General features: G+C 38.8%; 1 protein-coding gene across 1 annotated transcript; it reads left to right on the forward strand.

Annotated features, from left to right (window-relative positions):
* The first annotated feature begins 972 nt into the window (after positions 1-972).
* On the forward strand, positions 973-13,975 carry GAS2L3 (growth arrest specific 2 like 3). The gene is made up of 9 exons (XM_010124717.2): positions 973-1,100; positions 2,418-2,465; positions 3,436-3,604; positions 4,018-4,136; positions 5,594-5,735; positions 9,450-9,513; positions 10,213-10,351; positions 11,618-11,725; positions 12,458-13,975. Exons 2-9 carry the CDS (start codon positions 2,436-2,438, stop codon positions 13,844-13,846), a joined length of 2,160 nt encoding a protein of 719 aa, XP_010123019.2. The 5' UTR covers positions 973-1,100; positions 2,418-2,435; the 3' UTR covers positions 13,847-13,975.
* Positions 13,976-16,105: the final 2,130 nt, after the last annotated feature.

Here is a 16,105-nt window from a genome sequence, read left to right on the forward strand (position 1 = left end):
GGAGCGGAATGAATTAAATAGCAAATACTTGATTCACTCATTATGTACAGCTTTTTGATGTAGGGAATCCAACTGGTTTTAGAAGAAGTCAGATTTGGTTATGACTCTACCCGGTACTGCAGTATTTCCCTCACCACGGCACCTTCTACACCTTGCAGGCTGGCTACTTGAACGTGGCAGACTTCTGGGTCTTCTCATCCCCTGCTTCTCCCTGTAAGTGATAAGGCTATGCTGCTCTTTATTCCCTGTGATCTCAGAGCTGGACTGTTTGAGATTTGAAAATGGGTAATTGTCGCTATATTAATTTTTCAACTCAAAATTCGTGCAGGGTAGCCTCTATGATCAGAGGTTTTTTGATAAATGTTATTGAGATGCCTGATAAAAAGTGAAGCTGTTTGACTTTCTAGAGAGCCCTTTGGCATGCGGGCTTTCATTTTAGAAGAGCAGGCCCTTGGAAGTTCAAGTGCCACAATTTTTATCAATCATCTCCTTTTTTTTTTTTTATTTTTCCCTTTTTTTGAGTAGTTTTTGTTAGGCATGCCACAAAACTGCATATGCTGAGCATTCTTGTGATAGCTGCTGCGTGAATATTTTGCTTTGTTCATGTTTTGAGTGCTCCCTGTGAATTAGGCTGTCTTTTGTTTTCCTTTGGCAGTTAGTGTGCTAGAGCTCTTGTTAGCCTATATGGAGCTCCTTATTTTAATGAGACCAACTTCTCTACTGGCTGTTCTGCTGTTGTTTTATTTATTTTTTTAATCAATGAAGCCTCTTACTGTGACTCTCTTGGGACAATAGCTTTCTTATGCTAAAGGAAAAATTATTCCCCTGGACAAAGCTGTGGGAAGCATAACATGCTCATTAGTAATGCTTGGTATATACACTGCCCTTCCTTTGTTCATTCATAGAAGGAAAAATGACATCAAGGAGAGGATGTCTTTTTTTTTTTTTTTTTTTTTTTTTTTTCCCTCTAGAAATAAAAGGAGGGGGAAAGATAGCACTTGAAGCATCTCTGATAAAGTTTGAGAAGTGCTAGCAGTCCTGGTACAAGGAAGTGGATTCAATCAGAAAACAAACTGGTTGCTCATTTGCTGGTCGTAGAGGTAAGTTGTTTGAAATGCCTGACGTGAGTGATCCTATGTAGCATGTGAGGTTCAAGGCAGTGGAAGGGAAAAATGGGGAGGAAATAGGATCGTTCTGCTTTCTGGGTAAGAGGAAGGGGAAGAAGTTTTATGAGAATTGAGTCTTCTGTGATGGGCTCTTTGGCCTTTTGCCATAGGAAGGTGAGGTTCTGCAACAGATGGAGGAAGAGAGAAAAATACTATCTATGTATAAAGCTTAAACATCTGGGACAGGAGAGGGGAGATATTCATTTTTAAAGGAAAACAGATGAGTTAAAATTGTCTCTCTGCAGTCTGGTTTTCAGCCTGATCAGTAAGATGAAGTTTTATTGCAAGTATTAAGTAACAGCACGAAAGTTGTTTTTAACTAGTTTCAAGACACAGATAGGTACATTTTGAGATTGTAATGGCCTCCACTGCCACTGTGGAGAATTATGCTGAGGGAATTCCTTCTGGTACGTATGTATGCAGTTAATCTGGTAATACTGCACCTCTTTAGACCTGGAACCTACGTGGAGAGACTTACTGATCCCCAGCCCAGTGTAAAGTTTGTGCTGGGTTTTCCCATGACTGAAAGCATTGTTGGAAAACGCTATGTTGACTTCAGGAGAGAAGGCATTGACCAGATTGCCTTTAAAACTTTCCTTAAGGATTATTTTGCCAGAGGATTTTCCTTATAACCCTATTGCTGCAATAGTTTGCAGCATTCTGTTGAAAACTTGTGCATGTGCTAGCTGCCTGGGAATCTAAGTCAAAATCTCAATAGAACCTAATAAAAACACTGATTTCTCTCATGTATCTATGCAAGAAGAAATCTCACTCTTCAGAATTATTTTCTTGCTTTAAGATTTTCATAAGGTTCAAAGCATTTAATGTAAACTCGGGGTGGCTATATGTGTATGCACTCATGTACAAGATACACTTGTGACAGCTGAGAAGGAAGGAGCGAATGCTAACATTGTTAAATCAAAGAATGGTTTGAATTATTAATATTTCTCTTTGGCAAAGTAAATGCCTCGCAGCTCCTTAAAATAATGCAAACTCTTGAGTATTATTTATACATACAAAGTTAGTTGCTACTTTGTGCTGGAATAACTGCTGCTGTATTTAAGAGCAGAGAACTGAAGTTGACTGAATACTGGATCAAAACCTTAGCTGCCAAGATACTTCCCTCTTTCCCCCCTTCCAGTCCTGATTAGACTCGCTCATATTTTGCCAAAACAGCAGCAATGGGTTTTTCTTGTGATTTTAATGAAAGCAGGGAGGGACTGTATTAAAAATTCTCTTCTCTTTCCCCAGAGGGAGAAACTAATGTAAATGCAGATGACCATGCAGAATGCAGTTCAGGTAAATGTCTTTTGTAATGCTTGAATTCTATATAATACTTTTTTATTATTATTATTCAAAGGTCTACCCTGAAGCAGACAAAATGCTAGAATTCCCAGAGTTATCTCTATTTAAAAAAAAAAAAAAAATTTTCTTATTTTACAAATGGGGCAATGTGACAAGATAGATAACCAAGTGTTATATCAGATAGGTGATCCTTTCTCTTCCTAAGTGCTGTTACTTAAGAAGGTTTTAAGTCAAAGGCTTAGATTATTTAAAAACTTACTTGACGATTAAGAGGTGTTTTTAAAAATCCTATATTCTAGTTAATCACTTTAGTTTAAATAAGTGAATATATTTTATACACACACTGAACTGAAGAGAAGTAAGTAGTTAAGAATACCAGAAGGACTCTTTGTCTTTGGGAATTTTATACATGAAATTTCAGTGTGGTGCTTTTCTTGAAATGTAAAGGTACCTCTCAGTTTGAAAATGTGCAGTCTTTAAGAGAAATGCTACGGATTCGTGTTCAAGAAGTGTGTTATGTTCTTGCACGGGAATATGTTTCATCATTTAACATAGTAATTTTAATGATTTAAACACAAAATACCTTTGGTGTTTGATCAGAGAAATCAGTAGTCTGTGGTAAATTATATGATAAGTTGCAGATTTCATTAGTTAAAATGCACTGAGGAAAAAAACCCACAGCTTTAATGGATGTTTTCTTTGTTTAATATTCAGGTAAGTATGTAATTTTAAATCCAAAGAAATCAAGGGAATAAATCTAGTAGTACTTTTGGTACAGCAGTTACTAATGAGAGCTGCACCATTTGTGATTACTGTTGTGTTGGTTTGGTGTTTCTGTCTGCAGGGGAATGAAAGCTTACTCTTTGAATAATAGATCTTTAGCTTAATACAGAACTGCAAGTTTTAGTCATCTGACTGCAAATATTAGAGCTCACTGTCTTCAGCTTATTGAAATCTTCTGCAGGTGTGGTTTGGCGATGACCTTCCCTTAAGTCCCCGAAGTCCTCTGACTCCCAGACACGGGCCAGGTTTGGCAGACGTGTGCCTCTACGACCAATGGATATCTGTGCGGCACGAAGCAACTTTGGTGCCTATGCAAGAAGATCTGTCGATCTGGCTGTCTGGCTTGCTGGGTGAGGTTAAGAATAAATCACTGTCTAATAAATTTCAAAGCACTTTCCAATATTCCGGTCAATTCTGACACTTAATATCTATAGTACTGTTAAGATCTGGTGTATTTGAGCCTGAATGGCTAGGAGAATTGCATTAAAATGCATCCTTTGATTTTTGGATTTTATTAGCTGCCACCTCTTAGAGGTAGGATGATTAATCGTTCTAATTTGTATTTTTGAGTCTTGTTAGTCTAATTAAAATCTAATTAAGTGGATAGTTGATTTTAGTTTACTTCTATATTTCTCCTAATTTTCAGTCTTTAATGCTGTAGTAAATTGTATGATGGATGGAATGCTGTTTGAGTTGCCTCTAAATTCATATGAAACTTCTTTACCCTTTGTGGAGTAACTCTAGTATTGACCTTCTTTTTTAGGAATAGAAGTCAAAGCAGAACAACTGCTTGAAGAACTTGATAATGGGGTACTGCTCTGCCAATTGGTTGGTGTTCTTCAAAACACAATTCAAAAATGTTGTAGCTCAAGTAATTTAAGGGTGAGTCATATTACGATTTTTTAATACATATGTAAAGTCTTTAATTATAAGTGGTAGTAAAAGGAAAGCAGGTGAGTGAGGGTTCCCAAAGTAGCATTCTGTGTACTTTGTATCCGGAGACTGATTAACAACAGTATGGCGTTATACATGGATAGGCCGTCCTTATGCAACAAATTACTTATTCACTTTGTTAATCAAATCCTAGTGTCTGTACTAGTTTTTTAGTTTGATTTCAGTAGAAGTCTTGCCAGAGGAAGATCTAGTCCAAGTCTGGAGTTTGTTCCCTTGATAACGTTGGTGTGGGCTGGTAACATATCCATTGGCACTTGGTGGAATGTTTTATTCTAGAAACTGGTGGCTAAACCCTAGTATATAGGTTAGCCATGAAAATATCCATATTGAAATGTATGTTGAGATGGGCTTCAGTTTTTTTGTTAGGAACCAAGGCTGAGTTGAAACCTGAATCTCAAGCAACTTGCAGTCTGTGTTTGTACAGTGAAAAATAGCGATGTGTCACTTTGGAGTATAAAACTGTGTAGCGCTGGTGCAGGCAGCATACGTTCAGTGTACAGGTACCCAGTATAGCTACAGGAATGCTTGGATTTGTCAATTAGTAGATCACCAACTCGTGCCCTGACTAGTAGTGTTTCCCTTAGGGGCAAGAGGAACTGTTTCACCATATCCAGACCATTTTTTTGTGTGTGTGTTTACCTTTTACTATTTTATCTAGTAAAGCAGTAGTTTTAAATAATGGTTATTTACCAATAACTAGTATAATTACTAATATTAGGCTTATTATTAATTGGGGAGGACAAGACAGCAGGCTTAGGATGCCAAATGGTATTTATACAAGAGCCATATGAATGCTGCAAATTCTTAGGGTTTTTTTTAAGGAGGACAAGGTGCCCAAATTGTGTACCTTTGAACTCTTTCTTTAGTTTTGAAGATACCAATTTTAAAAACAAATAAGCACTGAATGGTTATAAAGGAAACTGCCCTTTTCTCCCTTCTATTTCCCTCTGCTTTCTAGAACGGGCTCTAAAATGTTGATCTGGCAGCTAAGTATAGTTTAGCTGATTTGGGGTTCTCTGTGATTAGTCTGCTGCTATGAACAGAGCTTGGGAAGGGGCAGTAATTACCTAGACTTGTGAAACCACCAGTAAGACTTTTACCCCAGCATGTGGGGAAATGGGGAAGCAACTGTATGGGCAGTTCTGGGAGAGGTTGCAGAGCTGAGGATTATTCACTCAGTGACTGTTCACAAAGATAAGGTGGAATGCCTTCTACATTAATGTAGTTTTTTCAATAGAATACATGGTGGGTTGAACACAAGATAGTTACTAACTACTGTTTCTATACTCTGATTTTAGGGTTTATTTTCCTCTGCAAATATGCTTTGAAATCTGTTGACAATGTTGATATGCACAATGTACTTTTTTGTTTTCTTCCCTTGCCAGAATTTTCCTATGAGAAAAGTTCCATGTAAGAAGGATGCTCCGTCAGGATCTTTTTTTGCCAGAGATAATACAGCCAACTTTCTTAACTGGTGTAGGGCCATTGGAGTTGATGAGACTTATCTCTTTGAATCTGAAGGTTTAGGTAAATCTATCTTTTTGTAAGACTTGCTTTGATCTGTATGCGGATAACTACCTGGTCAGGGAGATCTCTTGCATATAGTCTTGTGAAGCCTTTGTCACAACTCTACCTGTCTTGTGCAAGCTATTAATGCTTTTATTTTTTTTTTTTAAGGCAGTGTTCACATAAAAGCCTTGAAAAATCAGTTCAGTGACTGCTTTAACTTGCATGCTGCTTTTCCAACCTTCTAAAAGTTGCTGTGTGGGAGGAAGGGAAGAGAGACAGCTGTGCAGCAAACTCACATGTTTTCCTTCAGTGAAAAGGCCCACTGAGAAACAGAGGAGAAAAGCTTGGTTTTGCTTTCCCTGTGCGGGAAGACCATGGGGCCATGGAGTCATCTCACAACAAGATCCTTTATTTGGTATTAGAGCTCATTCTTGATGCAGAAAGCCCTCAGAATAATGCATTCATGACTGCTAAATTTGGTAACTACATCAGGGCGTTGTGCCTGAAGTGACAACAGTCTGTTGGTAATTAACATTTACTTCAGGACCTGCTTGACATGATTCTAAACCATTTGTATTTTCCCATTTAATAAGATAGTTATAAATATTGCCAACTGTGTGTGTATGCCTGCCCCCGTGCACAGTCTGTTCCTTATAACAAACAGCTTCTAGACTGATACTTCCAGATGGAATACTTTTTTTTTTTTTTATTTTTAATTAAGTGGAACTGTGCTTTCATTGCATGGTAAATAATGAAATGCTCTTCTCCCAGCTATTATGTCAGTAAAAATTAATTAATACAAACTATTTCTGTAGCAAGCCAAATACTGTGTTTTTGTTTGGGTTCTTGTTTGTTTGTTTGTTAGATTGTTTTGGTTTTTTAAATGAAAGGTGAAATATCTGCCTGTCAAGCAAAATAGCAAAATATTGTAAAGTACTTTTTTTTTTTTTCAGTAGTCAAATGAATTTGTCACAATATTTACTAGATTTTCTTGAAGTCTTTATGACATTTAATGCTATTTAAATAGGAGGCACTATTTTCATTAACTGCTTTCCCTTTAAGCTCTCCTCCCTGCTAGCTGGACTTCCCATGCCTTCTCTACTGGATAAGTCATCTTTTAAAAAGTTGAGAAAACATCCTCATTTGTGTCCGTCTCATTCTGATTTAACTAGGGAGTTTATCTTCAGTGCCATGAAATACAGATAAGTAGGAGAACTGAGCTATAAGAAAATTAGTTCAATTTTTTTTTCAGTTCAACTTTTATGAATTGCATTGCTTAAATATCTTAGTTCCTGTAACTGGATGGGTAACTAGAACCTGTTTAGCCTCCCTGAGATAAGCAGACAGAATTTCCTAATGCTATGGCTTTCGCTCATAGCCAAGAAGTGTTTTGAAGTCTGATTGTAACTCTTGACACAAGCTTGCTTTGTGGCATAAATATCTTCTGTGAGCCTTTTTGGCAGTTGAAATTAGCAGACTTACAGCCTCCTTGATGAAACATTCTTTCCACTGATGTTCTCCATCAAACTTTCAAGCCATTCTTTATGAATGAAATAGGGGAAAGACAATTTGACAATTGTTCTACATATAGCAACGCCTCCTGAGAAGTGTGGATAGCTGTGAAGAAAATAAATTAAGTGGCTCCTGAGACAGCAGAAAGGGAGAGTAGCCATCATGGGAGCCCCTTTGACATCAAGCCAAATGTCTTTATCTTTGCTAGGGATTTTTTTCTTTGAGATTCAGGCAAATTATGCCTCTTCTGTAACAGCTGACAAAAAAACACTTATGGAAAAAAAAGAAAGATGAAATGACCTCTAGTACCTTTTAGATTATAGCTGTGCCAACTTTCTTTTCTAGATTTACCTTTCAGAATCACATATTTTAAAAAGTAGACCTACAAACTGAAGTAGGTGATGTTAAACAAGAACATCTTACTTCATACTCAGCTTCTACTTCAGGAAGCACTTCAGTCTTATTTAAAGCAAAGTGATTTTAAATATAAAATTGAATATCAGAAAGACACTATATTTCATCTGTAAATATAGAGCTGGCTCATTAGGTTTCTCTTCAGAGTGAATTTCCAGTTTCTACTGAATGTTGTTACTGCACAGTACCAAGAAAGTCAGACTTGTTTATGTACATGTTACACCATGTGAAAACTGTATCTATAGCTTTTCACATTTCTTATACTTGATAGTGGTGGGGTAAAGAACAGTGCCATGTGTGCAGGTGGAGGGGAGCTGGGTGACCTTTCTCCTGGCCTTTGGTTTCTGAGTTGTTAGGCAGTATACGTAGTTGTCTAAAAGCACAGGGATGGTTTGTTTTCTAGAGCATTCATACAACTATGTTCTTAGGACATAGTGACAGCATCTCAATTTTTGAGGCTTAGATGGGGGCGGGGGAGGAAGTAGTTACTTGTGTGTGAAATTTTTAAGCTATTTTCCTTCTCATGGCCCTTGTTTCTTTTTCCTTTTTCTTGCACACCTAAAGATGGAAGTTGCAAGAAACCAAAACAGACATTGCTTTCCTTCTGCCTCTTCTATTCTTCAGTGCAGCAGTAAAAATAATTGAATATTTTCATTTTGAAAACCCAGAACAATTGCCATGGTCACCTACACACTGTTTGGCTCTCACTCCACTCTTCCATCTTGTTCTCCAGCTCTCCTGCTCATAATTTACTGTGTCTATGCAGTCGAGTGCACGCAGCTGTCACAGCTGCTCTGAACGGAGGAGTGCCAAGCAGCCTCTGCACTGGGCACTAGCTGGGTTAATATGGGCACAGTCTGTGAGAAGCCAAGCCTACTGCAAAACTCTGTGCCACTAACATATCTGAAATAGCGCTGCATCTTTTCTGTGATCACAGCTGGTATCTGATGTTTGCATCCGAGTGTTTCCCTGTTAAACCAATGTCATTCGCAACTCCTCCTTACAGGGGGTTTTGATACATCCTCACAAAGATACCAAATTCTGAAGAAAGCCTTTGGGTGGATGGGGCAGGAGGTGGGGGCTGACAGGGGTGAAATGAGGGTATAGCAAGGGGTAGGGGAGCTGCCACTGGCAAAGTGGTATCTTCTAGTGCAACTGGGTGACTCTGCCATATGGATGGACCCTGCTGGCACTCAGACCTATTAAAGTGACAAGAAAAATGATCTTACTAAAATGGTAACAATCACTGGGATTATTCTTTCACAGCCAAGGGTTTAAACCACTCTACTCTGACTGGCTGCAGAGCCATCCACTTGTCACCTAGATCCCTTGCAGTGTGTTCTCCTACAGTTGTTCACCTATAGAGTGTGTGTGCCTATCTGTGTCTGTATGCACAAGCGTGAACAAATGAAGTATATTTTCCTGTTTGTAGTTGTTGAAAGCTTTTACTCTTTAAGACTGCTATAATATATTTGGGGATAGAGAAGGGAAAACTCTCAGATCTCTTTCTTTCCAGTCGACTTCAAGAAAGAACAGCATAAAATCAAATAAAGCGTATTTCTCTTAGGAGGTGCAGAGGAGTTTGATTTCAGGAGTGCGAGGATGGGTTTAAACAATTTATGGAATAGAAAATTAGAGTTGGAAAGCATATAGTGCTTTATTCGTGATAATGTAGCTTGCTTCCGGGTAGAATGATGGCAAAGTTATAGTCATCTGTTCTTTATCTTCCTTTCTCTGTACCTAATTGCACAGGCCTCTGCACAGTAAATATGAGCTGTAACTCCCTTTTATTCTCTTCCCTTTTAGTTTTGCACAAGGATCCAAGACAAGTGTATCTTTGTTTGTTGGAAATTGGACGCATTGTATCCAAGTAGGTGATCCATTCGCACTCTTAATAAGAAGTTGAAGAACGTATTCTATTAAGTAAAAGCTAAGACAAAGCTAAGACAATCTGTGGTGATGAAGTGCAATGCAGTAGATGTTAGTTCCTTGGAGAAAGTAATGAGTAGCTTTACTAGGACCATTGTACAATGAGTATTTTTTTTTTTTTTTTTAAATATTTGTCAGATTTTTTTCATGGAGAAGTGCTGATCCACACTTTTTTTATAGCTGTTTCTTTAAATACTACGTTCGACTTATAGATATGTGTCCATCTGGGAAGAAGTCACTGAACATTAAATACAGCTTGAAGGTCTTTATTTTTTAAGCTTTTTAGCAGGTATCTGTTTATCATTCTCTAAATGTAGACTTCTAATTTATTTCTATTGCAGAGCTGGAAGATTTAAGAGAGTTTTTATCTAAACTTAATATGACCTAAACTGTGTAATTTTGGCAGTATTTTTACTGCCTTCTCTGATAGCTCCAAGACCACCTTTGGGAAGACTTGTACTAGAAACTCAAGGGTTGCTCCTTCTCTTTACATTATCAAGGCAGTTATTCCTCTGACTGATATAGTGCTCTTCCCTGTCAGTAAAGCTACTCAAAATTTTGCATGTTTGTTATCATCAGGTTTTTTTTTCTTTTTGTTTTCTTTAGCAATTAAACTCTCTGCTTTTGTATTTGTGTTGAGGTATGGAGTTGAACCTCCTGTACTAGTAAAACTAGAGAAGGAAATTGAGCTAGAAGAAACGCTGCTGATGACTTCTGGACCACCACCACCTGTTAGCTCGGCAAAGTCATGTTGTCACCATGGGGAGCTACATGAGGCAGTAAGTATTACTTATTTATTGTGATGTGGGCTCTAAGTTTAGTACTTGTATGATCTGGCTTAGTAGACATAGGTTGTTTTTCATCTAATGTGTGTGAGCCTCCTTAAATGTAAAACAGAAGGGTATACACCCCTTTTGAACAACAATTTTTTTTCTCTTCTTTTTTTTTTCTTTTTTTTTTCTTTTTTTTTTTCTTTTTTTTTCTTTTTTTTTTTAATGTCAGCAAAATGCTGTCACATTTTTTTGGAGTTAATGTGTCAGTGCATATAACTTGCCTTGATTTCCATCCCCATCTTTTATTGCTTCTTTGAGTATAATAAATACTCTCATTCAGTTTTTATGGTGCATCAATATTCTATGACTGTAGTGTGTGCTTCTCTTCAATTTGCTGTTTTCATAAAACTTCATAAAATGTTAAAGTAGGCTTTGATGAAACTCCTTTGAAAAAGACTTTAAATAAAACCTCTGTGGTTGTACCAATTGGAAATGAATATGTATGCAGAAAAGGAAATTATTTGTACATCTCATGAATTGGTCCAAAAGGAAGAATTTTTTTTTTTTTAAAGGTCCTTTATGTTGTAATGTAAAACATCTCTTTCTTTGAGAATATCAGCCACCAGATCCTTGCTCTCTCTGAGAAGTCTCACAATTTTTCCTACTTGGCGATAGTCTTGACCTTCCAATTTGTTAAGTTTCTAAGTGGCTGTAAGAGGCACATCTTCTCTAACCCTGGACTTATTTGAGGACTACCCTTCTCCCTTTTTCACTGAGTTCCTTCTTGGGTGTCACACAGAAGATTAACTTATAAAAGCCTTACAAAAAGTTAAGGAGAACACTGAAGTAGCCCTGGGTCAGGTGTAGCAATGGATTTGGTCAAAGGAGGGACCCAAGCACTTGCTTCATTTTCTAGAGACCATAACAGTATGTTTACAAGGTTGTGGTTGGAATTTGATGCTACTATGCATAGTGTTACAGAGAAATCTTAAAAAGGAAAGTCGAAATAACTTAAAATTGAAGAACTAATGAAAATTAGACCCAAAATATTTGTGCATACAGTTTGTTCTTTCTTTTAATAATTTATTCTACATTTTGAAGGGCTATGTAGCTGAGATTTTCTTGTGAGGGAATAGAATTCTAGTGTTTGGGGTTTTTTTTTATTAATAGATGAAGCTCTCAGTATCTTTTCTTGTATTAAATATCTCAATAAACTGTTAAACACATGCTTCTGTCAAAATACTAATGAATGCTTTCAATTTTAATAACTAGGTTAAACATATAGCAGAAGATCCTCCCTGTAGTTGTTCCCATCGGTTTTCAATTGAATACTTATCGGAGGGACGTTATAGACTGGGAGATAAAATACTGTTCATACGAGTAAGTAGTTTCTCAGAATTCCAATTTGTATTCTTAATGGGGAGATAAATGCTTTTAAGTTGAATACCTCATTTTTATGGTATTGTTTTAGAATTATAGAATGATTTAGGTTGGGACACCACATCAACCAATCTTCTATTCAAAGTAGGTGCAGCTAATTAGATCTTAACAACTATTGATTTCACAACAACACTGAATTAAGCAAGTTAATGGTTTTTTTTGTGGTGTTTCTAGAATTTCAGTGGCAACTTGCAATATAAATAAGCGTAATGCAATAGAGTATCCTGAGAACATTGCTTGTTCTGGATGTTTGAGGTTTATAATTTGTAAGATAGTTGACTGCTGCCTTCATCAGGCATCAGGTATCTGGAATTAAAATGTTATGAGGACATTCATAATTTGAACAAAATCTGTATCCAAACCTCTATATTCTAAATAAACATGCTGACAGAATGGTTAAAATGTCTTCTGTATAGATGTTTTCATTATTTCCTGATGCATAATGACTGCCTCTGCAGGAGAAACTATCTAATAAAAGCATTGGGAAATACAAGCCTTATTTATAACATCTTTTTTTTTTTTTTTTTAATGTTTCTCTGTAAGAAAGGAGATCTTATTTTTAGTCAATTTCCATAGATTTTAAAATAAGAGAAAGACATAATGCTGCATAAAACAAAATGGAAGTTTCTCCTGTTCTTCTCCCGCTCCTACCCTCTCTTCCCCCATTTTCAGATGCTACATGGCAAGCATGTGATGGTGCGTGTTGGTGGAGGCTGGGACACTCTTCAAGGTTTTCTCCTTAAGTACGATCCGTGCCGAGTGCTTCAGTTCGCAACTCTGGAACAAAAAATTCTGGCGTTTCAGAAAGGAGTCACCAGTGACAGTATTCCCAACTCGTCAGCTAGATTCCAGGAGCCTCCTGTCATGAATCCAATATCAGCTGTCAATATGTTTCAAAAGCAGCCATCAAAACCCCCTACTCCTGTTTCAGCTCTTGGGGCCAGTGCCAAGAAGGCATTATCTAAACGTCCTCAGTCCCCTGCCCTGGCATCACCAAAAGTGCCAGTGCCCCCATCCTCTGCAGCCAAGTCATTGACAGTCAAGTCTAAATTACATGGATCTTCAGCGACAGGCATGCAATCTCCTTTCAAGCCATTAGCTGGCACCTCAAAGAAACTGGAGTCGCCTGCACACAACTCACCAGCTTCTGCTTCTTTGCAGCCTGTAAGCAAAAGCTCCTCATCTGCAGGAAAGAGAATGGCTCTTGTTCACTCCGAAACGTTGCGCAAACGTATTCGGTCCCCCGATGCTCCCAAGGTGAAATTTGCTCTGGCTCAGAGCTCCTCAGCACCAGCGCTGCATCCTGCCCTCTCATCCTCTACAAAACAGCCATCTCACTTGCCTGGGACAGCTGAAACGATGGCTTCAAAACAGAAGTGTGTCACCGCTAAATACAAATCTGTATCTGTCACTAAAACCAAAGCGAATTCGGTTGCTCCGAGGGCTGCTCGGCCGCCTGTTACAAATCTGCGTGCTGTTGCCAAGTTTGCACGTTCTCAGCAGCAACTTGCAAAACCTCCTTCTGAAAATGCTATTCACGCCTTAGGAACTGGGTCTCAGCATCCTCAAAAAGCCCCACAAACAGCTTCTGACCTGGCAAGGAACCTGAAAAGTGCTTCAGCCCTAAAACACTCAGCTTCTGCACCTTCCCTTGCAGTCAGCAAAGCATCAAAGTCGCCACCTGCGCTGGTACCTACAAGCAAAAACCTACCATCAGCTGTCAATAGGCAGCCAAATGTCAGTAAACCCCCTCAGTATGGACCCACTTCATCCAAACCTTCTGAACGCACTCCCTTATCTGTCGTACGGCTTCCTCAAACTTCAGCAAAAGCGGCAGTGACCAAAAAGGCAGCTCAGCCTTCCACAAAAGGTCAGCCTTCAACCAAAAACTTGCAAGCAAATGAAAGCTCAGCCCCAGCAGCCAAGAAGCCTCTCCCTAAGGGAAAATCAGCAACAGCGTGTAACAAAGGAACGCCTGGTGTATCAAAAGGTTCTCTTATGAAGAGCAGGCAAGACGATCACTATTTTGTTATGACAGGGAGTAAAAAACCCAGAAAGTAAACCTATTTATTACTTTCTGTGGAAGTCTTATATTTGGTCAAATGGGCCTCTTGTATCTGCAACACTGAGGACATGGAAAAAAGTTAATAACACTACATTTGCTGTGAAATATTAGGTGTAACCTACATTTTGCTGCATAACTTACAGTAAGGAATAGATTTATTTTGCGGTTTGGAGACTTCTATTTGGATAGCATTTAGAAGTGAGCTTGCTTGCTGTGTAGCACTGTGGAATACAGAATATCCCTGTTTGCTGCTAGCCTGACCTGCAATGGGGAAGGCGGGAGAGAGGAAAGGGGAGCTAGGGCTGCTGCTTTTGCTGCTGCTTGTTTCCAAGGGAGCGAAGCCTGCCCAAGAAACTTCTACCAGGGGCAGAGCCTGAGCGGTTCTGGTGGTTCTGGCACATCTGCATTGAGGCTCGCGGCAAGTGATAGAGCTGTGCACAAGCTGTAAAATTTCTAGTACCTCAAACAAAACTATGCTTTTTTTTTTTTAGTTCACCAGCGTGTCAGAACCCAAATTTGAGTCACTTGCACATATTAGAGAAAGAAATCTCTGGTCATGTTTTGACTGTTATCAGTGTTCACTGTGAGCCCCATATGCCTTTATATGTGGCTTCACCTCACGTGGAGATGGAGCCTTTTTGGTTGTGTTAAATTAGACATGGAAAATCATGGCCTTGATCACTTGCTCTCGTGCCTTAGCATCTTCCTGACAGACCTCTTCAGAGAGCAATGCTACTTTTAAAACTCTGGACAGATAACGTTGCTTAGTTCATGTTCAGATCTGACTATAACTGAGAGCAGTCTTTCCTAGAAAGCTCTTGCTGCATGGAGGGAAGCTCCTGAGTTGCTGGGAGGGTGCTTTCCCTTGAGATGGAGCCCCGGAGTAGCTCCTGCTCCTGGTATGGAGCCCCAGTGCAGCTCCAGCAACGCAGAACTGTGAGCACTGACCTGCACTGGCAGATCCTTACTGCTCTGCAGGAGTGGCTTTTACATGTAAAACTGAATTACTAAGTACTTCTCTCAGTGCTACAGATCTTTTTTTTTTTTTTTTGTGGGCAGCCTTAATCTGCAGTGGCCTTTTTTGTTTTATTTATGGAGACCTTACTAGCTTTTCTGTATTACTTTCTGGAGGTGAGGAGTAGTTTCCTGAAGAGGTAATGAGGGAACTGCCATTTGCCTTTAAAGATCTGAAAGTGCCAGAAAGCTATGCACTGTTTACGCTTTCAGTTCCTGAAGGCTTCCAGTGTGTTAAACATCTGTGGTGCTCAACACCTTTACCCTTAACAGAAGTGAGTTTAATGGTAGGTTAATTAAAACCACTGTCTTTGGAAGTAGGATTGTTTGGGTTATTTTAGGTTTAATGAACAGTTGTTCCTACAGACACTGAGTTCTCAAGGTCTGTGAAGAGACACTGCTGACTTCCACATTTCTGCTCTCCATTCCCAGGATATTTACTTACGGGCAGGAGAAGAGATGCATGGAAACTGCAGTTTCTGGTGTTATATATTTAATACTTTTTTTTTTTTTCCCCTGGAACTAGAGTAAGCATGCATCATAAGCTGAGTTCCCATGCGCGATGGCAAAGTCATTGAGCTGCCTTTCTGAGCACCTTGTTAGCTTTTTTATTTATGATTCTATTTATGCATATCTACTGTACAATACTGCTTACAGCCTTCTGGGAGTAAGCAGTAAATACCAATATCCAAACCGTAGGAGGAAAACAGATCAGTTTTAATAACAGGGACACAAGTCCTACAAGCTCACATACAAACTTGTATGTTTGGGGAAGGCCTTAGGCTTCCTTGTTTTATAAATGCACTAGTCAAAGCCACAACTGCAATTGCTAAGAATAATATTGACTGTTGTAGACTGCTTTCAGGTTTGATAAATTTGGCACACAGTTTTATATGCTGAAAGCATTTTAGAGTAGATTACTTGGTTTTGATTCTGGGCTTCCAAACAGCGAGCTACGATGTAATATATCTCATGAAGATTAATAGCTGAATTCTTGGGGTTTCTTTCTATACTGGGTCTGGCTGAGATGGAGTTAACTTTCTTCATAGCAGCCCATATGGTGCTGTGTTTCAGATTTGCAACTAAAACAGTGCCGGTAACACACTAATGTTTTGGCTTTTGCTGAACAGTCCTTGCACAGGGTCAAGGCTTTATCATTTTCCTGCTTTGCCCACACAGAAAGTAGGCTGGGGGTGGGCAAGAGATTGGGAGGGATACAGCTGGGACAGCCAACCAAACTG

This window comes from Chlamydotis macqueenii, chromosome 1, assembly GCF_036417535.1.
Source record: "Chlamydotis macqueenii isolate bChlMac1 chromosome 1, bChlMac1.mat, whole genome shotgun sequence".
NCBI classification, from domain to species: domain Eukaryota; kingdom Metazoa; phylum Chordata; class Aves; order Otidiformes; family Otididae; genus Chlamydotis; species Chlamydotis macqueenii.

Coding starts and splice junctions, on each gene's coding strand:
- GAS2L3 (XM_010124717.2), top strand. CDS start 2,436: ATGCAGATGACCATGCAGAATGCAGTTCAG. Junction 2,466..3,435: donor CCATGCAGAATGCAGTTCAG/GTAAATGTCTTT, acceptor AATCTTCTGCAG/GTGTGGTTTGGCGATGACCT. Junction 9,514..10,212: donor ATTGGACGCATTGTATCCAA/GTAGGTGATCCA, acceptor ATTTGTGTTGAG/GTATGGAGTTGAACCTCCTG.